The sequence below is a fragment of the Myxine glutinosa genome, chromosome 1 (assembly GCF_964187855.1).
Source record: "Myxine glutinosa chromosome 1, kmMyxGlut1.1, whole genome shotgun sequence".
Lineage (NCBI taxonomy): Eukaryota > Metazoa > Chordata > Myxini > Myxiniformes > Myxinidae > Myxine > Myxine glutinosa.
Window position 1 is genome coordinate 378,879,795 of NC_136261.1, and position 18,457 is coordinate 378,898,251.

Sequence of the window (18,457 nt, forward strand, 5' to 3'; positions counted from 1 at the left end):
TAAAAGAGGAAACGAAAGAAGGGCATGTACAATAGGGTGCATCAAACGCCCTTAGGTTCTTGGATTTTAATGTCTATTCTCTCAAATGTTACACTTGTTGGTAGAAGTATGTATGCAAAAAATAAATGAAATCAGAGGTGGTCGTGGGTGGCCACCGGCCACTTTTATATATTTAGGGCCATTTTCGGGGCCGCACTATGTAAAAATGTTTGATTTTGTTATTTTACACCCAAACCTCGTCATGTTTGGTATCAAATTGAAGGTCTTGATGAGAGGAATACAAATATAACAATTTTATGCAAAAAACGATGGTTTGATAATTAGTTTGTATTTTTACATGAATGAAATCGGAGGTCTAATCGTGGGTCCCATACTAGTAGTCTAATAATATCCTTTATTTTCTTTCAGATGGCAGATAAGAAGACCAGATTAGCAAGTGCCATTTTTGGTCTTGGCAATGCTTTTACAGAAGCAGATGGTACATTGACAGGAGTCCGCCTCCCAACTTGCCGGCAGGTTCTTCGATGCGTGATGTGGTACATCCAGAAAGAAATATGTGAAGGCAAACAAACTCAGCCACTGAAATGGAAATCTGCCAGTATCGTCCTTATCCAGCTGAAAAAATTCTACACTAAAGCAAATATTCCTATGCTTTCAGACCATCAATGCTGCAAACTAATACTTGACCTTCTTAATGACAATAACAAATTGCGTCAAATACCTGTTTCTCGCCGAGAATCTCCAAGCACTTTGGCTAAGTTGCAAACCATGAATGAACGTCTTGATAAGACCTTTGGTGTATGGACAAAAGATGCAATGACAAACATTAAGAATGAGGAAGATAGAGTATTTTTAGAGTCAATGAAATCTGACAGAGTAGCCTCATTTGGTGGTGTTGACAAGAAGAAAGTTGATAAAGATCATAGTAAAGAAAAACGCCTCTTAGCGGAAGCTTCAAGACGAGAACGTCATGAATCATCCAGTGTACAAGAGATGACAATTAGTTCTGTATGCTCTGATGATAGTGACTCTGCAGATAGCTTGGAAGAAACTGAAGAAGAGGCGATTCCAGAGTTTCAAAGGAAGCGTAGTCACCACAGATCAACATATGCAGGTACATCTGCCTTTATTCCTCATGATATTCTGAAAAGACATTCAGTTGTGTCTGTTGCTACTCGACTAAACATAACTCCTGTTCAACAGGTTGCGCTCACCAAAGCTGTAATTCAAGAGGCAGGAGGTGATCCACGTCGTGTGGCCAAGTCGTACTCAACTGCTGATAAGGCTCGACGATCAATAACAAGTGCTATCGCCAAAGATATTCAAGAAAATTGGATCGCCCCAACAGCTGCAACACTTCACTGGGATGGCAAGCAGATACCAACGCTCACAAACAAGAATGTCAAGGAAGAAAGATTGCCAGTGTTGGTTGGGAATGCCACTGATGTAAAGCTACTGGGGGTGGCTAGATATCCTCCTGGAAGTGATAGGTCATCAGGTGACATCATTGCCGAGCACACTTACACGTATCTACATTCATGGAAGTGCAAACAATCAGTTGTCAACTTATGTTTTGACACAACAGCATCAAACACTGGACACGTTACAGCTGCCTGTGTTACCATTCAATCAAAACTGGACCGTGCTCTTCTGTGGTGTGCATGTCGCCATCATGTTGGAGAGGTAATCCTGGATCATGTGTTTGACGTTCTCAAAATTGAGGCATCAAAGTCTCCAGAAGTATCTTTGTTCCAAAAATTCCAGAAGAATTGGGAACGCATATCGCATGCAAAGAATGAAAGTTTAACCAAAATTGACATTTCCATGTACAATGACTATGCACAACAGCTGCTTTTATCCTGCAAAAACAAGGTTTTAAGCACAATCCGCACAAGCGCTTCATACTGTAGGGAAGACTACAAGGAAATGGCACAACTCTGCCAGGTAGTCCTCGATGATGATGTCACAAAACAAGGAACACTCCACAGACCAGGGGCCATGCATAAAGCAAGGTGGATGTCAAAGATTCTTTATTCCATCAAAATATGCCTACTTGAAGAGCAAATTTCTCTACTACCTCGAGGAACTGTAACAACACAACATCAACAGAAAAAACTGAAGGAGTTTGTTGTTTTTGTTGTTTATATTTATTGTGATTGGTGGCTCATATGTCAGTCTGCTTCAAATGCCCCATGGTTTGATTTGTGCTTTTACAAGACTCTGCTCAACTATAAAGCTGTCAACTCAACCATTTCAGTCAGCGCTGTGAAAGCCTTTGATAGACATTTGTGGTATTTAACCCCAGAACTGGTTGTTTTGGCACTGTTCAGCAATGCAATTCCTCAAAAGGATCGTCGTGCCCTTGCAGATGTGTTACTGGCCATACAACCAGATGAAATGCCAAGCACTCCAAAACACCGCTACGGTTCTGGATATGGCAAACCGTCATTTCCAAAAATTACAGAAGCGACAACCCTGGCTGATCTTGTGAACGAGGACTCGTGGTTTACAGTAAACCTTCTTCACCTAGATATGACCTTCCTAACAGAGGATGTTGACACTTGGCAGAACAATGAGCACTTCAAGGCAGCCAAGTCCATTGTGGATGGGCTTAATGTTGTGAATGACCCTGCGGAGAGAGCAGTAAAGCTCGCAACTGATTTTGTCTCAACTGCAAGAAGAGAAGACCACTTCCAAAATCTTCTTCAAGTGGTTGAATGTGACCGCAAAGCGAGGCCAAATTTGCGGAAACGAGCAAAGTTGGAGTAGTGACATTGGCGTTGTGCTTAATACATTTTCAAACTTTTAATCAATGAAAGTACAATACTACAACACTGTACTACAACTTTGTAATATGAAGAACGATTTTGGTTAATTTTACATTGACATGTAAGGTTGTTTTAACTGTTTGATATTAGGCATTTAGTAAAAGTAGGACTTTACTTTTGTATATAGGTATAATGGTTAATTTTACATTATCTTGTAGTTAATTTTACATTATCTTGTAAAGTAGTTTAGCTGTGGCCCTAAATGGCCCTAAATATATAAAAGTGGCCGGTGGCCACCCAGGACCACCTCTGATTTCATCTATTTTTTGCATACATACTTCTACCAACAAGTGTAACATTTGAGGGAATAGACATTAAAATACAACAACTTTTTGAAAATCATGGGGCGTTTGATGCACCCTAATGTACAAGAAGGAGAGCAAAAGGACACAGGGCAAGCTTACACAGTCTTAATTAACACGCCCCGGGACAACACAAACAGACTTACACGTAGTGGTAATGATGGCAGGGAAGGAAGGTCTAAGCAGATGGGCCAGCGTTGGCTCCGGCCCCGGTCCATGCTCCACTCCAGTCCACGCTCCACTCTGATCCACGCTCCACTCCGGTCCACGCTCCACCTTGGTTCACGCTCCGGTTCCATGGCGAAACCCGGCAGGCAGCGTGGTGGGTATTGTCGCGGTATTGGTGGCGCGAGCGGACCTTACATGCGGGGGGTTCCTATATCGTGGAGGAATCGTGTCTCTGACGCTCACTCCTGTCTCGTCTCTCTCGCTGGCTCGTCTTTCACTCACCGACTCTCCCCCGCAACGTCTTGTCTGCAGACCGGCTCTCTCACTCTCAGCTCTCTCACTCTCTAAGTAGTCCCACGCGAGTGCTTATATCATGCGCTCGCGTATCAAGCCACGGGCTTTTAGGACACACCCACCGGTAAGCTCGCCTCAGCCCTGGTTGGTTGCGAGGGCTCACCAACTCCGCCCTTAACAGGGCTACGCCTCGCTCTGATAACTCCTCCCCCTTCTTTACCAAGCTGGAGCACATGGGCAATCGAACCATTGTTTCGGGTTCCGTTTAATAAATATTACTTTTGTACATTCTCATTCCGTTTTCGGTGTGAGTTTAAATGCTTTGCAGGTTTGAAGATCGCGCGGATCGCGTCAGGCAAAGCTGCCGCTTCTTCCATTTCTCTTTTCCTCCCATGCTTGTATCGTGAAATCCGTATTTGATCGTGGGCTCAAAGTAAGCTCGATTGGTCATCCGTGGGTGCTCTGTCTTAATAGAGCCATCCACACCATAGTATGAATCGCTATTCGCTTGTCAATCCAGCCCTTCCTTATCAAGCATTTTGTTGGAGTGCTTGCTTGAGTGCTTAAGCTACTTGGCAAGTGCTCGACAATCTTATTGGTAAATAGCAGGGTTATCCGGTGTTTCTCGGGGAGGGTATGGGTAGGGAATTCAGAAGGGGGCAGGGCAAGAGAGCCATCCATGCCAGGCTGCCAGGGGGTGGGGTGGAGTGGAACGAAGGCTTAATTTAAAATGGTGAGATCAGGCAATGCCGGTGGGTAAAGGGGGTCTTAAATGGTCTTTGGAGTCTTAAGCGTCTTCCAGGTCTAAAGGGTCTTCAAATTTTGGAGGATCTTAAGGGTCTTTGGGGTATTCAGGGTTTTAAAGGTGTTCGGGGTCTTCAAGGGTCTCAATAGTGTTGTGGATCTTTGGGGTCTTCGGGTATTGAGGGTTCTAAACCTCCAAGCATGTAAAAAGTCTTCTCTCAAGCATGTATAAAATGGTTTAGGGGTATTTCGGGCCTTTAAAGGATGACATGGTGGATGAAAATACCCTTAGGACAATACGCAAGTTGGACTTGGTCTGTATGCCAAATTTGGTAGTTGTCGGCCCAGCGGTCTTTGCAAAAAATGCGACCAGACAGACAGACACCCAATGAAATTTACTTGTTAGAAACTAGTGGGGGAACCTGTGGGGCACCAATGGGCAGAGATGTGTCTGACATTTGGACATCTTAAGTTAGATGCTGCAGGAAGAGTTTTACAAAATGGGTTAAAACCTCACTCTCCTCTCTCCCTCTCACTCCTCGCCTTTCCCCACCCCTCATACTCCTGGCTCTAGGGGGGAGTTCGTGGCCATCGCAAAAGTACAAAGTCACGCATGATTTTATTTTTGTACATACCAAGACCTTTCAAAAAAATTTGGGTGACAAGCCCAAATCTGTATCGATTTTGCTACAGAGGGCGCTTTTCAAAATGGCCACCCTATGTATTACTTTTGACCATATCTTGGTCTGTGAGACTCATAGAGACATGATATTGGTGCCTAAACCTATGTTTTCAGGGTCAAGGAACTCAATAAGACCAATAACAATTACATTGGCTCCTTCGTTTTGGGCAGCCATCTTGAATTTCAAAATGGGCGCCATTCAAAATCGCAGTTGTCCATATATCAGTCATCCAAACACATAGACGCTTGATGTTTGTGGTTATACTCATGCATTTAAGGGCAAGGAATCCAATGATAAGAGTATAATAATACAGTGATTCATTTGGTTGTTATCATGTAACCTAAAAATCCACAATGGCGTCCAAAATGGCCCCCAAACCCTAACGGCTATACTTGAAATGACTCTAAATGAATGATTATTTACCTCAAAGTTGTAATTCCGGTGCATATCAGAGTCTAATGTTTCATCTCAGTTGTAAGGATTTTTACAATTTTCAGTCTTCTGGCACTTGCAGAACACAGAACATTTTACCGAAGCTTCTCGACAAGGGCACGTTACACGAGCGCATTTGCCACAATGACACACCAGGGACCAACGTGGCTCGAGGGTTTTCCATGATGTTGATGGCAAAAGATGGCCATTCTCGAGGGTAAATCCATAATCCACTGGATCAAGGTCTCCTATTCTAACGTTGAGTTGCCTATCTAGAGCATGCATAGTGGTGTATGCATTGTAGAATGCATGATAAATGTGAGGTTCAAGGCCTTGACTTGTCGGTGGCAGATTTTGATGCGATGTTGATTTTGAGAAATGGAATTGATAAGCTCGAAGCTCCTGGAAATTACCGGATTTGCTCCCAGCATCTGCTACTTTGACCAAATATTGTTCTGCATTCTGAATCACTGCAGAAGTTAGTGGAGCGGTTGTGCCAAATCCTCGCAAGTGGATCTCAGGGTCAGCCTTGAGGGCTGCTTTATTGGTGCCAATCTTGCTGGTGATATCACACCCTGTGAGGCTGTGTAGTGCTGGAAGGACTGCGCAGAGATCAGGATCCAACCGTGCATGCAGAATGTGAAGGGGTACATAACGGATGGTGGTGCCTCTACCTGCCCATACCCACAGTTCCTTCAGTCCCTCTTGAAGAAAGATTGGCATATAAAACAGTAAGGCAACTATCACATCTGTGTCATTGGAGATAACAACGCAGGTTTTGTAACCTGCCTGGAGACAATCAAGGATATGCATGGGTATGCGTAGATCTGCCTCCTCAACTGTGCACTGCAGGTTCCGCAAGTCATGTTCTGTACTATTGTGTATCTTAATGCACTGCCAGTCGTTACAGTCTATGCATAGCTGGCTGAGTATTGTCGGCTGTTCATGGCCTTACGATGACTGTTCACGCACATAGTTATAGATTAGCTTCTCCAGCAGCACTTTGTTTTTGTTCGATGGCCAGAATGTTGCCATGTCCTTAGGAAGGGGGGTTGTCTGTTCAACCGTGCTCAGAACTACTGGAGTCACACTGCATCTCTGCAACCTTTCACTGTCTTTCACTGATGGATTGTCATTGTAAATGTCAAAGATGTAATCACATCTACCATAATTGTGGTACACATCCGTCATCTGTGTGAAGTTTGAAAGCAGATCAGAGAAATTTGAAAGTCCAGTGAGGGGCACTCTGCGAACTGCTGCCATGATATCTACAAAGAGGGCCGACTCCGGCTTGTGATGGGGGGAATAATCGTCAGACTTCAGTTTATCTTCAAGCTCATGAATAAGTTGACTCTTCTCAGGCTTGGTCATAAGCCCATCATCATCGAACAGCATGGGAGATGGAAAAACATCATACTTCAGAAGAGCTTCTGTGTTAAGACCTCTATCTTGAGCGATTCCGATTGATTTGTCAGTCATGTTCATTTTTCTGATCACTTTCCTTGTTGTTTTTTTGGGATTGTTTCTAATTGATATCATAGTTTTGATGTTCGTTCTGTGAATAGTGTCATTCAGTTTCAAGGTTTTGTTGATCATCCTTTCACTGTGGAATGCCTCATATTTCTTCTTGCCTTTTTCAGATGCGTTCAGGACGTCATTTCTGATCTCTTCTGTCATCACCTGTTTTGTGACAAAGTTGTGCAGCACTGGGGGACACTCTGCTGAAAATGGCGACCCTCTCTCTTCAATATACTTCATCATTTCTTGGATGTGCCCTTATTTTTTTATTGGTGGTTGACTGTGATGATTCGTGATGGTGCCATGCCTCAGACGTGCTCTCATTGACGCCAGTATACTCGCGATGCAAGTTTTTTACAGCCATCATTTCATGATAGATGAGATCCCACTGAGCGACATACTCCTGCTTGGCATGCCCAATAACACCATCACTGCACTTTGATGAGAGGTTGATAGTCTGCTCAAGCTTCTGATCACTGCCAACTGCTGTGAAGCGACCAGGCTTGTCCTTAATTGAGAAGGAATGACCCTCAGAGAAGTTCCTGAAGACAGATGGTGCTGTTTCAGGCAGACTCCTTGCATCTTTTAGGTACACTGTGCCCCAGCGAAGGTAATTAGTCGAGTCCCAAGCAGCAAACTCATAGAGGGCATGTTGCATTGCATCAAGATGTAAGTCCCATAATTCTTCTCGGTCAGCTCGCAACAGATCAAGAGCTATTTCATGTCGTTTCAGGAACTGATGCCAGAATTGTAAGTTCTCATTTGTGGATGATCTTGTCTTGATGAAAGTCTTCAGATCATCGATTAGCTTTGAAGAGGACATTTGGAACTGCTCCAAGAGCTTCTGACTCTCTGATACATTTCCACTGGCTGTGCTTTTCTTAAGCTGACCTAGAATTTCTAGTTCATGAGAATAGTTTTCGACTCCTTTATCCGCAAAGAACTCCTTGTACAGCAGGGGTTGCATTGATTGAGCTAGGAGTTTTTGCGCATCCAGTGAACGACTGTAATGTCCTACATTGAGAATAGTGTTCTGGATCACCGTTGGCCCATATACTCCAGCTTCTAGCCACACATTTTCTGCACCACTTCCTTGTAAACTCTTTGCAGTGCATTTAAGCAAAGTCTTGACTGTGTGGAATGTCCCAAGACATAGTACGAGACTCTTGAATCCCGCTGGTCGCAGAAGCTGGATCTCCTTGGCCATGCAGTACACCTTTTCATCTGCATAAACGGGAAGCTTGTCCTGGACCAGTTGTGAGCATATTGCTACCAGATTCTTCATCTGTGTGTACACAGCACTATACAATGTGACGGGATATGGCAGAACAGGTAGGAATGCTACTTACTTGAGTGGAACTTTTTCATCTGTCCAGACGGCATTACTAGCACTCCAAGAAGGCATGGTCTGCAATTGAGGGTAGATGATGCAGCAACCTGGTTGTCTTTGACCTCAAGATTAAGATGCCCAATTGACCACTGCAATGTCAGCGAGCTTCTTTTCTTCTGTGTCATCAGATTCGTAGAGTTCATCATTGCCCTTGAAGGAACTTGGAAGGTCAGGTCGTTTCACAGGTGCATGGAAATCCTGAAGAATCTGGCATGGGAGCGTTCCCTTAAAAGCCTGCGGGCCATGTTCGACCAGTGTATCGGACGGTTTGGGCTTAAATCTCTGGGAACTAGGTTTGTCCTGGAAAAGAACGCAGACTGTGTCATGCTCAGACACATTAGCACCTTCATGATCCCAGTTGTCAACGGCTGCTGATGTGAATTCTCCAGGATCAAAATGAGCTGGTAGTGCAACATCCTGCCTATTCTGCTGTGCAGTGTAGGTTGCAATGTCATATTGATATCGTCGCAGTTCTCCATAGCTTAGCGCAAGCCCTTGACGATTTAAGATAATGGTGAGGATTTTCCCTCCATGCCCAAGACTGAGCTGATTCAGCATTCATTACATGCATTGGCGTTCTCCTTCTGCCACAATGATGTACATAGTACATAGTCTGAAACAGAGCTTGGATCTTCCTGCAACGTTGAGCAGAGAGGCAACCATCAGCAGTCTGTTTGGAATCAGTTATTCCGACCCTCACTATTCTCTGTTTCACTTCATCATAACTCTTCATCATCTACATCTTCTGCTGTAGGATCTGTTTCCGTCATTACAGCTTTGCTGCCTTGGGGTATGTCTCGGGGTTGAAATTGTATAAATATCCTGAAAACCTAAGTATCGGTTTTGGCATTCTCGTACTGGAGCATGCATGTTTTAGATCTTGATCATCACAGAATGTATCATCTAGGTTAAAATCATGACTATCAAGACTTTGCCGTAGCACACTGGCGCAAACCTGTACAGGATCAATGGAGCGAATACGCTCTGCCAAAACATCTGCTCTATTACATGGCACACTATAAACCATCAAAGACTTTCGCAACTGGTCAGGATATGTTAAATCAATGCTACTACCAAATTGTCTCAAAAAACATATCTTCACATCTCTATTGCGAAATTGATGCTCGTCCTCCACAAGTCTATTCAATCGGTCTCTGATTATACTTGGTTCATAACCATTGCCACTTTTCAGTCCCTCTTCTAACTCAGAAACGATATCACTCCATGCACGCTGCTTGGGGTTCAGCTCTGGTGTATCGCCAGTTGAACGTTGAGCATTCTCAAACTTTTGGATGTATGATGTCATGCACTGTTTGTGATAATACAAGACAGCTCCAAAAACTGCATGCTCATCCTGGAGGTCACACATTCGACTGAAAATGTCATCCTGGAAGAAATTTGCTGCTTGTAAAAGTGAAGTAGCACGGTTCGACTCAGATATACGATATTTCGTAAAGTCCCGTTTGTGTGACTTATTGTTACAAATGATGCAGTTCATCGAGTAGTTGACACTATATGCATCTGTAGGATTTGGAGGTGAACGTACAGCGGAGTGAGCACGAGTGGCAACCCCATGTGGACTGCCAGATTCTTCTGAGGATAGCGATGCTTTCTGTGATTTCCCTCCTTCCTCGATGCGTCTGTGCAGATTCGCATTGGTGTACTTCTTGTAGCAATGGTTGGAAACATGATAGAAGAAGTCACTCTCGGCTGGCATCAACTTTATGCCTTTTGTTACAGAGTCGTTTCGTATGTCACTAGCTTCCCGTATTCGTTTACACCCGTTGGGTGTGCTGATCAGTTTTCGCTGCGTTGGCTCTTGACAAATTACACAATTTGTCCGGTCAAAATCACCAACTCCTGTCCCCGAAAGCTGTACAAATTCCATTGCTGATTGTGGATTAGGGCTTGTATTAGGGCTTGTATTAGGGCTTGTCTTCAGAATTTATCTGAAATAAAAGAGAAGTGGATTACAGTGAGTTGATTTGTTAAATGAAGATCTTTAAACGTAATGATTACAGAAAGCAGCAAATCTTCAATTTTGTGATGGACACCATCTACTCCTGGCTCTAGGGGGAGTTCGTGGCCATCGCAAAAGTACAAAGTCACCCATGATTTGGGTGATAATAGTTATGGGCGCCACGTTGGATATATAGGTTACCTGAATATACTCAAGAAGATTTTTACTGGTCTCAGTGAACCACTGTATTATTATACCACTGTATTATTATAGCTGGCAAAGGCGGTGTTGTGAATGAACGCATATGTATTGTGTTGAAAAGCCAGATTTTGCTGGATCCCTTGAGAATTTCGAAGCTTTGACGCACCAAATCGCTCAATGGAGGCCGCCATCTTGCGGATGCGGAAGTATGCATAAAAAAATTGCGAAAAAGTTCAATAAGAGTTTGTGTCACCCGTCTTTTTTTTATTCACAATCTTATGCACCTCTAATTTGTAATTAAAATACTTTAAGACCAACCTCGTTCCCCGGGCCTGCATGGGCCCTGGTTATCTTCAACGAAAATCGTCACCAAACACCACAACCAATGCGATTCGAGCATTTGAAATAATTTTTCAAAAAAGCTTATGACCATTTTGGAGGCTGAAAACGGCGTCAAATATTCTAAAATTACGAAGAATTATTTTTTAGAAATCCCGCGGCCGTAGGGGATAGTTTTTCACGGCCGGAAATATCCGAAGTTGAGACGGAATTCACCGAATTAATCAAGAAGGAAATTTTATAAATTTTAATCTCATCCACAATGCAAATGGTATCATTTTGAACTAGGTACGGTACCTACTACACCTACCTACTCCCAACTACCTAACCTACTGATGCCATAGTGATGGGTAAAATAGTGGCAAGGGGCTTTGGCTTTGCCGGCTCATTGCGGCTTTGCAGTCGGGTACTAGTACTCTTATCATTGCATTCCTTGGCCTTAAATGCATGAGTATAGCCACCAACATCAAGCGTCTATGTGTTTTGATGACTGATATATGGACAACTGCGATTTTGAATGGCGGCCATTTTTAAATTCAAGATGGCTACCCCAAACGAAGGAGCGAATGTAATTGTTATTGGTCTTATTGAGTTCCTTGACTCTGAAAACATAGGCTTAGGCACCAATATCATGTCTCTATGAGTCTCACAGACCAAGATATGATCAAAAGTAATACTTATGGCGGCCATTTTGAAAAGCGCCCTCTGTAGCAAAATCTATACAGATTTGGGCTTGTCACCCAAATTTTTTTGAAGGTCTTGGTATGTACAACAATAAAATCATGGGTGACTTTGAACTTTTGCAATGGCCACGAACTCCCCCCTAGAGCTTACACTATCACTCATCTCCATTCCTCACTCCTCTCCATTACTGTACCCTCCTCTCCCTTCCATCCTTCCCCTTTCCTTCACCCTCCCTTGTCCTCTACCCCTCCCCTCTCCCCTGCCCCCACCTCCTCCCCCTGCATTGCCCAGCAACGCCAGGTACTTTTGCTAGTAAATAAATAATTAAAAGGTCTGTCATGTAGATGGAAAAGTGTATATAAATAAATAATTAAAAGGTCCATCATAGACAGGGAAAATTATAGTGTGTATATATAAATAAATAATTAAAAGGTCCATCATAGACAGGGAAAATTATAGTGTGTATATATAAATAAATAAAAGACCCATCATCGAGATGGAAAAGTGTATATAAATAAATAATTAAAAGGTCCGTCATGGAGATGGAGATGGAAAAGCGTATATAAAAATCAAAAGGTCCGTCATAGACATGGGACAATAAAGTGTATATCTATATGTATGAAAGCGAAATGTCCGTTTGTTTGTTTGTTTGTGAACCTACTCCTCTGAGCTCCCAAGGTTAATCGGCACAAAACTTTATAGGATAACGTATTTTACCACCCTGCACCTAAATATGAGTTTCAAAACGGTTCTTTTCTCACAATTCATAACTTAAAACCATCCAAGCCGCCACCTGTCGCCATGATCTCCGAGGGTTGATCCACATAAACAAATCTTTATAAATCCCAATTTTTTATCGGATTTAAACATGGATATCGATTATAAATAGTTTTATGGTGAGCTCCGATCATCAAATATGTTATCATATGTGAGAAACAATTCTTAATTAAGACGTTACCATGATCAGTAAGTTTGGCAAAGAAGGAGTCATGTGACCTCTCAAATGCGCTAATTATTCAAAAATTGAAAATAGTACAAACACATAGTGGGGCGGCTTAGCCCAAATATTCAAAAGAATTGTGCATTTTGTGATACAAGCACCAAATTTGGCACAAATGTACATTAATATGTTGCGAACATTTTCAGATATTGGGCCACTTGAAATTCCGTAATTTTTTTTTTCAAATTTTTTCAAATTTCGTAATTTCAAATTTTTCGGGTGACACCGTCACAATTTCGGTCTTCGAGGCCGGCCGATAGGCAAAGTGTGACCAGAAGGGACGAGGTTCTCCTGACCACGTGGCCCTCGATCTGGGAAGCGAGAGGCGTTCCATTAGTGGACGCGCCCCTCACGCCCGACTTTTGGGCGGCCCCGGCAGGCCGTTTGTTTTGACGTTCCGTGACAGGCCACGCACCCCCACCTCCGGGCCGACCGGAAGCTTGTGCTGAGTACATCATACCTGAACAACTCAGTGAGGCAGAACACAGCAGTGCACACCAGGGTGACCCCTTCAGTGCATAAACCAATTAACCTGTCCACTGCAGGGCATATAGAAATGAAGTTATTTTCTGCATATAATAATAATATAAGTTCAGTTCTATATAACAATTTCTGTTATCACCACTACCACTACAACTACCACTACTACAAGCTTTGTCTGGAATTTTGTGGACTAACAGACAAACAGACATACAGACAAGCTGGGATCAAAACATTACCTCCTTCCACCATTGAGTGTAGAGGTAAACATCATGGAAATTATATCATGCCCTAGATTTAATTCATGCTTACCCGTGTATTTGCTTCACTGGTTCACAAGGTCTTTTGCATACATGTAATTCAGACTCTCGTCTTCATTGCTGACCACACAATGTTCGCAACATATTAATGTACATTTGTGCCAAATTTGGTGCTTGTATCACAAAATGCACAATTCTTTTGAATATTTGGGCTAAGCCGCCCCACTATATCGGCCGGCCTCGAAGACCGAAATTGTGACGGTGTCACCCGAAAAATTTGAAATTACGAAATTTGAAAAAATTTGAAAAAAAAAATTACGGAATTTCAAGTGGCCCAATATCTGAAAATGTTCGCAACATATTAATGTACATTTGTGCCAAATTTGGTGCTTGTATCACAAAATGCACAACAGGTTTGCTATGCTGCTACACTACAACCTATACATAGTTTTCAAGGTAATTTTACTGAGAATCTAACAACATCAGCCTCAAGGGTGAAAAATAGTTTGTACAAAAAAGGACCCACGTGACGCCAACTACAAACCACCACTTAACAACGGGTGAACCTCCAATGATTACCCCTACCTCATCCTTGTTGGTTTGCTCTTTGTTTGGGATCATACTGCTTTGAGCTCCCAAGGTTAATCACAGCAAAACTTTCTACCTTAAGATTTTTAACCAGGATATACCTGAATAGGGGGTTTATACCGTGATAGTGATGGGGAGGTCATTTGGCCCGTTATTGTCGTGTTGCACTCCCGAGTTAATTTATTTATGAACCCGAGGTAATTCCTTTACTACACCTTCACTCCTTTACACACTTTAGACCCTTTCTACCCCTTTAGACACTTTTCACCCCTGATACCCTTTTTGACCGTTTCCACCCTTTAGACCCCTTACACCTCTTCTACCCATTTGACCCTTTACGCCCCTTTGACCCTTTACACCCCTTTGACCCTTTACACCCCTTTGACCCTTTACACCCCCTTAGAAACCTTTGCCCCTTTACACCCCTTAGACCCTTTACACCCCTTAGACCCTTTACACTCATTAGAACATCTTTAGACCCCTTTCAACCCTTTACACCCATTTGACCATTTACACCCCTTTAGACCCTTACACTATTTGCACCCCTTTGACCCTTTACACCCCTTTGAGCCTTTACACCCCTTTGACCCTTTACACCCCTTTGACCCTTTACACCCCTTTGACCCTTTTGAGACATATACACTTTTTGACACTTTTGAGACCTATTGACTTTTTAAGACACTTTGGACACTTTTGCTCTTTCGTCCTGAGACACCTTTAGACCACATTTGGCCCTTTTAAGATGCTTGATTCTTTAAACACGTTCAACCCCTTTATCACCCTAAAAAGACTTTAGATCCCTTACCTAATTGGAAAACATTTCCTCACAAAATCGGTTATGCCGACCTTTTATTTGCACTATTTGTGTAGCATCACAAGTTGTGATGAGTGTGATAAGATATCTCAAAGCGAAACTGATGTTGAAACGTGAAACTGAAACTACTGATCTATGGATCATCGAATGGGAACCCAGAATGAAATGCTGTGGGAAATTGCTGAAAGCAAATCTATGGTGAATATAGAGAGAGGGGGAAGGTCGGAGCTGAAGAAACGATGTGGAGAGGTATAGGTGCTTCAAGGTGGTCGGTTGGTATGGAAAGAAATTTGGTGATCTACCATCAGGCCGTAGGCCCAAAACGTGTCTAAACCCGTTTCCCAGCTGAGCTTTCATAATATCACCTTCACTCCCGAGCAGTACTTCGGAGGTACAACAAGCATGGATTGGAAATCTTAGTTGATGGAATGGAACGAGGTTGTCGAGGTTACCAGCTGCACCCATTGTGACATTTGCTCACTGAATATTTCCACGGAATTCCCATTTCTATCAATACATACTCCAAAGGAAATTTCTCATTTCAGGTGAGACATTTATGCACTCCTTGTCATTGACGGGTACCTTTGCTAGTAAATAAATGAAAGTCCCATCATAGACATGGAAAATTTAAGTGTATATAAATAAATAATTAAAAGGTCCATCACAGAGATGGAAGAGTGCATATAAATATTCTTCTCCAATATATTTCACCAATATTTTTTCTCTCCAAAATATTCTTCTCCAATATAAAAATTCTTCTCCAATGGCTTGATCTCCGATCATCAATTTGGAGTCAGACCAGGTCATTCTACTCTAGACATGCTGCTTCTGCTGTCTCAACAATGGATGGAGGTCCTCAATGCCAAACAGGAAATCAGAGCTGTCTCCCTTGACATATCACGTGCCTTCGATATGGTCTGACACCCCGCTCTGCTCACCAAACTCTCCTCCTATGGTATCCATGGAAATCTCCACGCATGGCTTGCAGACTTCCTCTCTGGTCGTACGTAGTCAACGTGTGGCCCTGAATGGATTTCTCTCATCTCCCCTTCCTGTTCAGGCTGGAGTTCCCCAAGGCAGTGTTCTGGGCCGTGTGCTTTTTCTGGTCTTTATCAATGATCTCTCTGACTCTCTGGAAAATCCTCTCTAACTCTTTGCTGATGACTCCACTCTCTGCCGCTCCATTCGTCATCCCTCAGATCGGCAGTCTGCAGCCTCCTCACTCTCTGAAGACCTGGACAAAATCACAGACTGGTCAAACAAGTGGACCATGTCTTTCAATCCTAACAAATCTCCCACTCTTACTATGTCTCTCCGAAAAGACCGACTGGACAATCCTCCCATCTACTTTCTCAACAATCCTCTCCAAGAAGTTCTGTCGCTCAAGCTTTTGGGTCTCACTATCTGCCATAATCTTTCCTGGGAAAACCACATTTCCAAGCTGGCCTCCAAAGCCATTCGCCGAATGGGCATCCTCCGTCGTGTGAAGTCCTTCCTTGGCACACCTGAGCTCCTCACCACATACAAGGCTTTCATCCGCAGCTCAATAGAATACTGTTCTCCACTATGGGCCGGTGCTCCTGCCTCACACCTTGCTCGGCTTCACGCTGTTGAAACCAAAGCTTTCAGAATCATTGGAATCTCCCGCGATAAAGCTACCTCCGTGGGCCTTTCACTCACTCACCGCAGGCAGGTAGGTGGTCTTTCTATCTTCTACCGACTCCTCTCTGGCCTTGCCCCCCCCCCAGCTCTCTCTGTGCTCCGTCCCCCAAATATTCCTACAGGTCGCACAAGATCTGCCTGCAACCCTCTTATGGATAAACTGCCAAAATCAAGACTCTACTCACCTTCACTCTTTAATTCCTCTTTTCTCCCACCTCTGTAACAAACTCCCTCACTCTCTTCAATCCCACTCCTCCCTCCAGGTTTTTAAAACAGCTGTTCGCCACCATCTCTTATCTTCCCCCATCCAAAACCTTGATATTTTCTACCCCCGCTAATTCACCCCAGATACACTTTTTTTTCAATTCCAACTTCTTTCCTGGAAGTCCTTGCAGTGTCCATATATTTTATACCGCTCCCACCGCCCTCCCCCTTCCCATGCCTCCCCCCCCACGCCCTCTCCCTCCCACAGATCTCTCGATGTGCCTGCTTTCAAATGTCATGTTTGTGTCCTTCCCCCTCTCTCCCCATCTTGTCTACCGCTCCCCTAATTATATGTTTTATGTGTCGGTTTGACTTTCTGTGTGATTAATGTTAGCTCTTTCACGAGCCTCGATCTTGTATCCCCCCCAAAAAAGGGGAAAAAAGGGCCTGTCATGGAGATGGAAAAGTGTATATAAATAATTAAAAGGTCCGTCATTAAGATGGAAAAGTACATAAATCAATAAAAAAATTAAAAGGACCGTCTTGGAGATGGAAAAGTATATAAATAAAGAAATAATTAAAAGGTCCGTCATTGAGATGGAAAAGTATGTAGATAAATAATTGAGTGGTCCATCATGGAGACGGCAGAGTGTATATATCTAAATTAGCAAAAGATCCGTTGGAGAGATGGAAAAGTATATATTTAAATAATTCAATGGTCCATCATGGAGATGGCAAAGTGTATATATCTAAATTATTAAAAGATCCGTCAGAGATGGAAAAGTATATAAATAAATAATTGAATGGTCTATCATGGAGATGGCAAAGTGCATATAAAGAAATAAATAAAGTTGTTGGTAGTGAAGTAAACAAATAAAAGCAATTGTAATAAAAGTTTTTGTGATAAATGTGATTCCCAAAGTTTCTAAAAAGATATTAATGTGTTTGTGTTTCTGTCCGTTTGTCTAACAATGTCTGCGACCCCATGTCGTGTCCGCAGATGGACGGACCCTGAGTCTGGACCCAAACTCTGCAAATCGACAGATCGAGATCTCCGGGGATCTCAGGACGGCGACTCTAACCAATACCGAAAATCCGTACCCGGAACATCCTGATCGGTTTGATTATTGGGGTCAAGTTGTTTCCCGTGAGAGTTTCTCCTCGGGTCGTCATTACTGGGAGGTCAATGTGAGATCGAGTAGTTTCTGCGACGTCGGAATCGGTTTAAGCTCCATGGAGAGGAAAGGAGAGGATTTTGATTGCATAATGGGAATGAATCCCGAATCTTGGTTTTTGGGGAAATGTCAAAATAAATACTCCGCAAAACACAACGGGAAATATACCGACCTGTCCATGCCGAGGAATCCTAAACTGCTTGGTTTCTTCCTGGATTGTGAGGCCGGAGAGTTGATGTGTTTCGGGGACTCGCGGGTCCTGCACGTGTTCAGGGGGAACTTCATGGGCACCGTTAAACCCGCGATTGCGGTTTATAATGGTTCCGTCCGGTTTTCCCCATTTTGATGATTTTAATCTTCATTTTGTCTTTTCATCATGAACTGAAGGTAATTTTTGGTTCAAATCAATGAAATAATTTACTTGTTCATTACGATGTGATTACTGATTGTTTATGTTATAATAAAGTTTATAAAATTGAATAAGTTCATTGTTTATCTTATTTGATGTGAATTGAACTTTAAATCAAACTCTTCACTCTCCTCACCATACATTCTGGATTCTTCTTCTCCTTCAAATATGCGTGTCAATCAACAAATATAACTTTTTATACTGGAGTTTTGTCGTAGTTGTAGTAGTTTAATATAATATATTGATATCTCCGGCATTCATACATGGAGTATGAATTCATACATGGAAACGTGGAACTGCCACGTTTAATTAATTCCAAAAA

General features: G+C 42.8%; 1 protein-coding gene across 9 annotated transcripts in view; it reads left to right on the forward strand.

Moving 5' to 3' along the window:
- LOC137415872 (E3 ubiquitin/ISG15 ligase TRIM25) overlaps positions 1-18,209 on the forward strand; it is a 732,877-nt gene extending 714,668 nt beyond the window's left edge. For all 9 annotated transcript variants that reach the window (XM_078770220.1, XM_078770217.1, XM_078770219.1 and 6 more), the window contains one exon: positions 17,552-18,209. In XM_078770220.1, coding sequence (XP_078626346.1) covers positions 17,552-18,072 — 521 coding nt within the window. In that variant the 3' untranslated portion in view covers positions 18,073-18,209. The remainder of the gene's footprint in view (positions 1-17,551) is intronic.
- The last annotated feature ends 248 nt before the right edge of the window (positions 18,210-18,457 follow it).